The sequence below is a fragment of the Sphaeroforma arctica genome, assembly GCF_001186125.1.
Source record: "Sphaeroforma arctica JP610 unplaced genomic scaffold supercont1.857, whole genome shotgun sequence".
Lineage (NCBI taxonomy): Eukaryota > Ichthyosporea > Ichthyophonida > Sphaeroforma > Sphaeroforma arctica.
Window position 1 is genome coordinate 23,223 of NW_014039701.1, and position 10,385 is coordinate 33,607.

At 44.4% G+C, this 10,385-nt stretch overlaps 3 protein-coding genes across 3 annotated transcripts in view; 1 reads left to right on the plus strand and 2 right to left on the minus strand.

Moving 5' to 3' along the window:
* Positions 1-4,100, plus strand: part of SARC_08943 (hypothetical protein) — a gene marked incomplete at both ends in the record, with an annotated part of 11,418 nt that extends 7,318 nt beyond the window's left edge. Inside the window, 6 exons of the mRNA XM_014297062.1 lie at positions 380-522; positions 1,141-1,340; positions 2,038-2,085; positions 2,279-2,677; positions 3,126-3,386; positions 3,904-4,100. Coding sequence (XP_014152537.1) covers positions 380-522; positions 1,141-1,340; positions 2,038-2,085; positions 2,279-2,677; positions 3,126-3,386; positions 3,904-4,100 — 1,248 coding nt within the window. The remainder of the gene's footprint in view (positions 1-379; positions 523-1,140; positions 1,341-2,037; positions 2,086-2,278; positions 2,678-3,125; positions 3,387-3,903) is intronic.
* An 815-nt stretch (positions 4,101-4,915) lies between these two features.
* Positions 4,916-5,821, minus strand: SARC_08944 (hypothetical protein; the record flags this gene model as incomplete). Its single annotated transcript, XM_014297063.1, has 1 exon — positions 4,916-5,821. One exon carries the CDS (start codon positions 5,819-5,821, stop codon positions 4,943-4,945), a length of 879 nt encoding a protein of 292 aa, XP_014152538.1. The 3' UTR covers positions 4,916-4,942.
* Positions 5,822-7,260: 1,439 nt separating this feature from the next.
* Positions 7,261-10,385, minus strand: part of SARC_08945 (hypothetical protein) — a gene marked incomplete at both ends in the record, with an annotated part of 6,592 nt that continues 3,467 nt past the window's right edge. The window contains 4 exons of the mRNA XM_014297064.1: positions 7,261-7,326; positions 8,269-8,401; positions 9,523-9,682; positions 10,120-10,249. Coding sequence (XP_014152539.1) covers positions 7,261-7,326; positions 8,269-8,401; positions 9,523-9,682; positions 10,120-10,249 — 489 coding nt within the window. The remainder of the gene's footprint in view (positions 7,327-8,268; positions 8,402-9,522; positions 9,683-10,119; positions 10,250-10,385) is intronic.

Consider the following 10,385-nt stretch of genomic DNA (forward strand, 5'->3'; position numbering starts at 1 on the left):
AACGACTTTATTATACATATGTATATGAAGTACGAAACGTAAATAACTTACGTATAGCATACATTATACGAAGTTATACGAATATATATATATATATATGTTATATATATATATATATATATGTTATATATACATATATATATAGATATATATATATATATAATACATATAATACATATACATATATATATATATATGTATATGTAAATATATATATGTATTTAAGCATTTATGTTTTTCTTGGACCTATGTATGTATATATATATATATACTTGTGTGTGGACTGAATTGTCGTCCTACCTACCTACCTGTCTGCGTATCTGCCCATCCCCTGGTCTGCTCACTCGGGACTTCTATTGTCCCATGCTCATACCTTCAGGTGTACGACATGCGGACATTGCGAGAGTTGGACTCCTTCAAAGGCCATCGCAAGGAAGTCAACACAGTCGCATGGCACCCAGTGCACGAACGGCTTTTCGCCAGTGGGTGTGCCGAGGGCAGCATCTTCTACTGGCTGGTGGGGTATGCACGGTGTTGTGTGTTAGGGTTGGTCCCGGGGCTGTTGTTATGGGGTGGCTGAGTGTGTATAGCCATGTGCTGTTGGGGCTGAGAGTAGAGAGGGACCCCCGCTGGTATTTGTACAGGTGTTGATAGTGTGCCGCTTGCTCATTGTTCGTATCACCACGGACAGCTCATAGTGACCTATCTACCTACAATCACCTACCTACCAACCTCATGTAAAAACGCTAAGTAGTCGACTGTCTCCATGGCAACCCGCCGTAGTATGAACGAATAGTTAAGCAGTATCAACGCATGCGAGAGTAGCTTGTGAGACCACGTGTTGAGCCTATTGACGGTTGTTCACTCATCACGTATACAACCACGTCCCATACACCACCACCTCGATACGAAAGAGTGGATAGGATGCAGCTATGTGAACTTGAGCAACCTTGTAAAATCACGTGTCCGTGTATGTCATGTAGTACCCCGCCCTTGTCACCTCTGCTGTTCTTTTCCCTAAAGCAGCGTGTCTATATATATATATATTTAAATGTATATATATATATATATATGTATTATATATATATATCATGCACTAAAATCTCCATGCACACAACCACTCCACCACCACCGCTACAGCAACGAGAAAGAGGCGGGAAGCAGCATCAACGCGCATGAGAGCAACATTTGGGACCTTGCGTGGCATCCCATGGGCCACATGTTGGCTTCGGCTTCGAATGACCACAGCACAAAGTTCTGGACACGCAGTCCGCTGGGCAGTTTGGGCACGGATGAGGAATTCGGGGTTGTGAGAACGAATGTGCCGATGTCCTCGGGAGGTGTGTGTGTACGTGTGTGTGTGTGTGTATATGTGTGTGTATGTATGTATGAATGTATATATATATGTGTGTATGTGTGTGTGTTTGTAAGTGTGTGTGTGTGTGTGTGTGTGTGTGTGTGCTTGCGTGCGTGGAGGTGTAGGTGAGTGTGTGCATGGACCGGTCACATCATAGGCGCACTTAGAGACAGGAATACCTTTGTATGTGTATGTAAGTATTTATGGTACGATTTTATTTATTTATAGTTTGGATTCATGCATGCTAATATTTAGGGTACATTTGTTATTGATATTCTCCGTTGGATAAAAAATGCACAAAACGCCCGTGAAACTATTCAGATCAAGTTGCTTTGTTGTGCTTGTTATGGTCTTCCTCACCTCAGCAAAGTGCGTGTGTGCGTGACTAATTAGTCACATTAGTGTTTACTTGTGGGTCTGGTTGCACAGTGCTTGTGTGCTTGACTAATTAGTCGCATTAGTGTTTACTTGTGGGTCTGGTTGCACAGTGCTTGTGTGCGTGACTAATTAGTCACATTAGTTTTTACTTGTGGGTCTGGTTGTACAGTGCTTGTGTGCGTCACTAATTAGTCACATTAGTTTTTACTTGTGGGTCTGGTTGCACCCTGCCTCTAGTTGACTGCTTTCGTATGGTTATTTCATGCGCTCACTCTCTAACATCTGTTCGTCACCCTCTGCAGATACACAGATGAGCATTCCTGGGTTGGGAGGCGGCAAGGACGCGTACGGTAGGTGTCGTGTGTGAGATAAACGCGTAGCGTTTCAGGGTTGTTGTTGTTGTTGTTGTTGTTGTTATTGGCTTTCCTTTCCACTTTGCGTGTACGACCCTACTACGGTTGCACAGCCTATAGGGACCCGTAAAGGTTAGGGTTTTCCTAAACCCTTTGATAAACGTGCTACCAATACGTATTCTAACCACAGGTGCGCATCCCAAGCTCAGTATGGCTGGCTCCACCGGCCCACGCGGGGGTGGCTTCAACAAACCCAGAGCTCCCTTTAACAGCAACAACAACAACACCAACACGGGCAATCCCAATAGCTCAGGTGCTCCACCTATCAATGGAGGCAGAGGTTACGATAACCCCAACTTCATGGGTGGGTACAGACCGCCGTCCAGTAATGTGCGGCCGAATGGGAGTGACTACAGGCCGCCGGCCAATCAGAACCGTCCGATGGGAAGCGACTACAGACCGCCAGCCAATCAGAATCGAGCAATGGGCAGTGACTTTCGGCCACCGACCAATCAGAATAGACCGCCAATGCGACACCCTAATATGGGTGGGAGCGGGCCACCTCCGATGGGACCACCTCCAACTGGTGGTATGTGTGCGTGTGTATATCTATAGTGTAGGAGTGTGTATGTGTGCGTGTGTATATCTATAGTGTAGGAGTGTGTATGTGTGCGTGTGTATATCTTTAGTGTAGGAGTGTGTGTATGTGTGTGCACGTATGTCTAGTCGCGTAGAGGTATATATGTATGCGTGTGTAAATCTATAGTTTTGGAGTGTGTGTATGTGCGCGTGTATGTATAGTCGCGTAGAGGTGTATATGTGTGCGTGTGTGTATCTGTAGCTGTGTGTTGTGTGTGTGCATCTATAGACGTGTATGTGCAGTGTGTGTTGGGCTGCGAGTATTGAAACTGCGCATATCTGATATACACAACGTCGTCCAGGTACTTTTAAGGAGTGATTGAAAGCAATTGCACACTCACATACCCTTGTGTCATATGCACTCATCGCCCATAAATCTCTTCCACACCCTCCCACAGGTCCACCCACAGGAGGCCCCCCCCAAGGCCCCTCTGGAGGCCCCAGTGGCCCCCCACCTCAGTGGAATGCCAGCCAGGATCGAAACCAGATGATGGGCAACCGCCCACCCAACCAGATGCAAGGCAATAGGCCGAGTAATAGGCCCCCGTACAATAATAATAATAATAATAATAATATGAGTGGGGGGTACCAGCCGCAACAAGGCTTCTCGGGGCAAGGGCTTCCGCCCAGTCACGGCCACTATATGCACCAGGCACAAGGTGAGGCGAGAATGTGTATGTTATGGCTTCTCTGCCGTGGTGGGTACGGATATCCATCCGTAGATCTTTCTCTTCTGCGTCCGTGTTTGCTTCTTTGTTTGCGTGGTTGTTTAGGGAACTATGTGTGTGTATTGATCAGGATGTGTGTGTATGCATGCATATGCCCGCGCCCGAGTACAATTAGGGTTATACAACCTGGATACAGCCCAAAGTGCGTTTTATATCTTCTGTATATTACTTCTGTACAATATGCGAGTAATGTATTTCTGATCGAAGCCATTTCAAACTTGCTAACTATGACCTGGTCCCATGCGCACCAGGAATCCGCTGCAAAGGATACATATGCACTGCAGGTCTGTCCTTCGACTACTAGTCACTAGACCTAACTACTAGACCTAACTACTAGACCCAACTACCCGTAGTCGTGTGCATTATCTGTTCTTGCCCATCCAAATGTACTATGTGTAGGCGCTCAATCATCTAAGCTAACCCGTAAACGTATACCTTTTATTCACAGATAGAGGACCTCCTCGTCCCTCTAATGCTGGACCTCCCAATGGAGCCCCTTCGAATGGCCCCGCATCTGGCCCGCCTTCTGGAGGGCCTCCGAATGGACAAGACCCGTATGTGCATCCACAGAGACAGCAAAGTATGCGACCATCGCAAGGAGACGGTCAGAACAGAGGTCAACCCAATAGGGGTAGGCCGTACTAGACTGACTTATGCACATCAAATCAATAAAGCAAACATTAGTTGTTGAGCGACCTCTTGCCTTGGGTTACAGGCCTGCCTCAGTCGTTAACATTTGTGGTTAAAAATCTCTGCAGTGCGCATGGGCCTTGCCTAATATCGCCAGCAACATACCAGTCCACAAACTCAATCGGAGTATTCATACAATAATAACCTCTCAATGATGTATAAACTCAAAGGAGAGAAATTGTGTGCTGTCGATATGGTGGTGATTTTAATACAGTACAAGACACGGGCTACAATACAGATTCGCTGTTTCTTTATCTGGCAGTATTATATTCCCATGCTTACCCCCACCCGTGGCTGTTCCCCCCCAACAGAACTTTGTTGCGGTGGACTATATAGATTCAAATACCCTGGTGCGATACACCCTCTCCAAGCACCGTAAGTGCCCTTGTTTGCCGGGGTCTCCTGATGGCATGACTGGACTGTTAATCGATATGTATATTCGAGTGCGCATACCAGTACATACCGCACAGCGATGCATAGAAAAGCTTTCGATTTGAAGCATAACTGTTGCACGTGTGTGTATACGTATGTATGTATGCAAGTGAACATATATGTTTCTTTTGTATGTGTACATGTAAGTCAAGAACATAATATCTAAATTCTGATTTGAAGGCTCCATACAAATGCATCTTTCGAAATTGATACGTGTCTATTCGCCAATCGTCCAACGCTGACCAGACTACATCTTCTAAGTTACAAAATATACACTTGTCAAATGTACGCAAGTACGTGTTTTATATCTGTGAAAGTAAATATTGATTGAACAAGAATACTGCATACTAGTAACCGTTTTATTTTTACAATAGAACATTCTGATCTAACCAGAATGATGTATCGTCGTAGCCTAACTGTACCAATGCATCCAGATACGGCGCAATGGCTTTAGCATCAAACATAGTTTTTAACCAGTCCTCTGCGGAAATGGGCAAGGTGTTCAGGCCCCGAATACCCGGGTATATATCTGTTGAATTGTCTAGGGGCACATCGCCACCCAACTCTGACCACTGCTTCCATTGACTGCTGGGAACTACAGCCACGCGTAGACAGTTGTTGCCCTCGAGTCCTTCTGGGCACGGGAGCTCTTTCGAGTATCCACCGTCTCTGGCGTGCATGCTTCGGAATGGTGTCGCACAGGCGTCGGTTTTTGATTTACCGCTGACAAACGAGGATGCGCGAAGTGCACTGATGAGATCACTTCTACTAGTGAATTCCGTGACAGTCAGTCCAGTAGAAGGCTGTGAATCGCATTCGGCAAAGCGGACGTCTTCTCCAACGGTTATATGGACGCCCACCAGATCCTTGCATTTTTCCCAGGCATCTCCTCCCGGGACGAGTGATTCCAGAATCTTCGACGCGACGTTGTCTAATCTACCTTCGCATGATTTTTCACTGCAAAGGGCGATCTGACTATCAAACGCTTTTTCCACGTCATCGCCCTCTACACCCAGACAGTTCAACGCAGCTATATACGACCCGCCGCTTGTACCTGCCATCGACGTCTGTCCTGGAACTACCAGACCGGACTCACGCAGCTTTCTCACTACACCAAAATGGTAATATATGTAGAACCCTGAACCGCTGAAGCCAACCGCATCAATATTTCTACTACTGACAGATTTAGCACAGCAGCCAATAGCGAAAGCTAGCACGGAAATGAATACATTCACCAACAGCATTCTGGAAAGGTTGGGTGTGATCAAATTTTAAATGTTGATCCTATGTGCATATCTGTACTTGCATGTTACTATATATTCATATTCGAGGGTTCAGCAGGTGCACATCCCATACTCTCTATCAGTGGTTCTACGGCTGACAGTTCTGTTCTGGATTGTGAATAGTGAACTGCAGTACTGAATTCTGACTATACACAGATACAGATTAAGACAGTGAAGACAGAAGAGTGTCGAGTGAAGGCTTTTGAGAAGGTGAGATTGGAGAGTAGATCTGGAGGGCTAAGCTCCTTGGAGTCCATCACTCCCAGGATGCCTAGAGATGAATGAAATTACGCAAAATCGCGAAATTTTAGAATTTGAATGTCTTTGCGACAAAACGACTCCGACCATATCTACTCCTGAGTACTTTTAGCCCTACATTTTTAAAAATGTAAATGAAAAAATAAAAAAAGTTTCGGTGACAAGAGTGACATGTGCCAAGTGACAGGGACTGATCAGTGATCAGTGATATACAATTATACAAGGGTAAATATTTTAGGGTTTAGGGTTTTTTTAGATTATACAAGGGTAAATATTATAGAAATATGTACATATACAAAAAATAAAAAATGGGTTGTTTTTGTATACATATCTATTTATTGTCGTTTAAGGAGGCTATGTATTTTTGTTTTGTTTTGTTTTGTTTTTTTCAAAACATAGACTACAACAAAATAATACACAAGTCTTCAATCCCTCCTCTTCAGTCGATCACTACTATAGTCTCATCCCTCCTAAGCGAGTGCGAGAGAGAGAGAGAGAGGATTGACAAGCCAAGAACGCTGCAACACTTATCCAGTTTATTTTCACCTCACCAACAAGCACTCTAATCAAATGCACGACTCTCCGAATCGAAACAAGCACCGTCAAATGTGTATATTGAACTCTATATTTATTGTCTCTGTGCCGTGTTGAGCTAAACACCGCGCCAGTAGAAGAAATTTCTCAGCTGTGTGTTGATCCTAGATCTAGACTGGTAGCCTGGCCCGCTAAACAAATTCGCTACACTCATTCATCTGGATCTGTCTTATACTACAAAGCCAATATCATGTGTATATACAATGTGGCACATGCTTGCTATTATGCATATGCATTGCACACAATTGCATACACAAGCACATCTAATCACAAACGTGGTTGAACATGCCTGCCAGTCCTGTAATCACTGCCAAGTCTCTGCTATATGCGCGATTGCAGATGCTCTCCATACACACGCACCGTAACTCGACTACCCTAGCCAAGCAGGACAAACCCCATCCTCAGCACTTCTCCACCAATCCGGTAATACGGCTACGAATTGGTACTGATGAACGCATAGTTAGCTCAGCTACACACTCCAACACTCGTATGCACGGGAAGTCATCGGCCCTCTCTATCTATGTTGTTGTGGTGCTCTTGGGGTATGCTCAACCGTGAAACATCAAGTTTTTGATCTCGCCTAAAGCGACCAGTAAGGGTTCGATATCCTCTCCCTGTGAGTAGGTATACAAGTTGAGTAAGTATATACAGCGTCAATTGGCGGACCAAAACAGTTATGTAAGATAGATGAATATATACGATAGATTGTTTAAGGTTTACTGAAAACGATTATATATGATAGATTGTTTGAGGTTTACTGAAAAAGATTATATATAATAGATTGTTTAGGGTTTACAGAAACGATTATATGATAGAAGGCTGTCAATTAATTCGTGAAACAAAGCAACTACATGATGCCGTTAGGCTATCCCACTCACTAGAGTCGACGAGGAATCGCAATGTGAAGTGAGACGCCATGGTTCAACTACAAGTAGGCGAAATACTGGCAAGGTAATAGTCCTATGTAATCATATCAGATGGTTAAACCAGGTAAAACACTCTTATTTAATTAAAACACTCATATAGTTAAAACACTCATATAATCAAAACACTCATAGAATTAAACACTCATACAACTAAAACACTCATGTAATTAAAACACTCATAAAATTGGAACAATGTCACTGTAAATAGAACTTCCTCGTCAATGTGGGCTTGCCGAGACGTTCCAAACAAGCGGTACATATCTAGTCACAGTTTGGTTTTATGATACGTTCACAAAATCTACCAAAGGGCAGGTGAGATATACGCACGACGTTACAGTGTGGGCCGAATGTACAGTAGTCTGAGTTACGTATATATACGAAGTCGTAACCCATTTATATACATATATATATGAAGTCGTAACACTTTATATACATATGTATATGAAGTCGAAACTCATTTATATACAAATATATGAATATAAAGTCGTAACACATTAATATACATATATATGAAGACACAGCGTGTGGGCATTCCCATCATAACCAGAAGCATGTACACTCACAGGCACGCACCTGGACACAAACACACACACACGAGACCATTACCCTACACCCTGTGTACACACACACCTTATTTTCCTCTTGATAGTTCACCAAGCCACGACCAATGTTGACCAACACTCTGTAGAGCATAGCCATTTCAATGCCCTCGTCTATGACCGGCGGTGGGCTGAGCTCCTCATTCTCTCGCGTCCAGCACAGCCTGCGGATGGACGTACACGCAAGTAAGTGGGTGCGAAACGACAGGGACGTACACGAAAGTAAGCGAGAGCAACACGACAGGGACGTACACGAAAGTAAGCGAGAGCGACACGACAGGGACGTACACGAAAGTAAGTGAGTGCGAAACGACAGGGACGTGCACGCACGAAAGTAAGTGGGTGCGAAACGACAGAGCAGCGGGTTAGTACAACGCAATACCACGGACTATACAACAATAATATGCGAAAGTTATATACAAGCGCATATCTATGGTGTGCTGGGCAGAGGCAGTGGTAATTGAAACCCTACCGATAACTAAACCTTAAACTCTAGAAAAAGGGTAGAGGTTTATGGCGAATGAGCACAAGCTGGCTCATGTCACAAGCGGCCTCTGGGTTGACATCACCTACGCGTACTTACTGCATAATGTAATACCTATAAGGATCAACTTCGTACTATATTACCTACAAGGACCTACTTCATACTACATTACCTACACGTACCTACTTTATACTATATTACCTAGAAGTACTTTACTTCATACTATATTACTTACATGCACCTACTTCATAATATATTACCTACACGTACCTAAATCATACTTTATGACCTACACGTACCTAGTTCATAATATATTACCTACACGTACCTATTTCATAATATATTACCTATACGTACCTACTTCATACTATATTACCTACACGTACCTACTTCAAACTATATTACCTAGAAGTACTTACTTCATACTATATTACTTACAAGCACCCACCTCATAATATATTACCTACACGTACCTAATTCACACTATATAACCTACACGTACCTAATTCACACTATATAACCTACACGTACCTAATTCATAATATATTAACCTACACGTACCTAATATATAATATATTACCTACACGTACCTAATTCATACTATATTACCTATACGTGCTTACTTCCATACTATATTCCCTAAACATACCTACTTCATACTATATTACGCATACGTACCTACTTCATACAAAAGCACAATGATGTGCCGTGATTTAGCTAAGTTGACAGCCTTATGCTATATCCACACACACACACACACACACTCACTCATGGCCACAACAAGCACGCACGTGCACTTACCGATCAATCACATTCTTCATGGCCTCCAGATTGGATTCAATAAACACATTCATGGGGTTCATATACGGCTCTTTTGCACCGAATAAAACCAGGTTGGACAGGTTTTGGATGGTTTTAGCCACCAGCATCAGGGTGCGGCCCACCGTGTCGCTCGGGTGACCTGAAAGTAACGGGAGCGTACCGATGAGAAGAAGTGCGGTACTATAACGGTGCGAGTTGGTGTGGAGGGTATCGCTTGGGAATGCTGGGGTTGTGCTTTCTAGGGTTTAGGGGTTTAGGGGTTTCACCGGCTGTTGAGCCAACCCAACAGACAATCTGTAGCTGAGGAGTGCTAAGGAGACACAGAAACACACACAACAGACTACCAGTTGTTGGGCCGAGCATGCAGAACACTTCGCTTTAACTAAATGATACTCTGGCAACCAATACACACACGCCCAACAACATGGTAAGCAAGGGATACAGGCATCACACAGCCTCCACGCCCACGCCCACGCCCACGCCCACGCCCACGCACACGCACACGCACACACACACGCACACACACGCGCACACGCGCACACACACACACACACACACGCGCGCGCGCGCGCATACCAGGCATCATGTTAAAGAGCTTTGGGTTGAGAATGGCTGGCACTATGAAGCGCAGGAAGAAGACGCCCGCAATGACTGTGTAGCGGATGTTCTCCTCCTCCTGGAAATGCCCCTCCGCGTCCTTCTGCAGCTGTGGCCATGCGATGCAACGAGCGATGTGTTAGTGTGTGTGACAGGGGTGTATGGATGGGGGGGGTGGGTGAGGTTGTTCTACGAATGGGTCGATGATGGTTGTCTGCATGCAGGTATAACACATGACACATGAC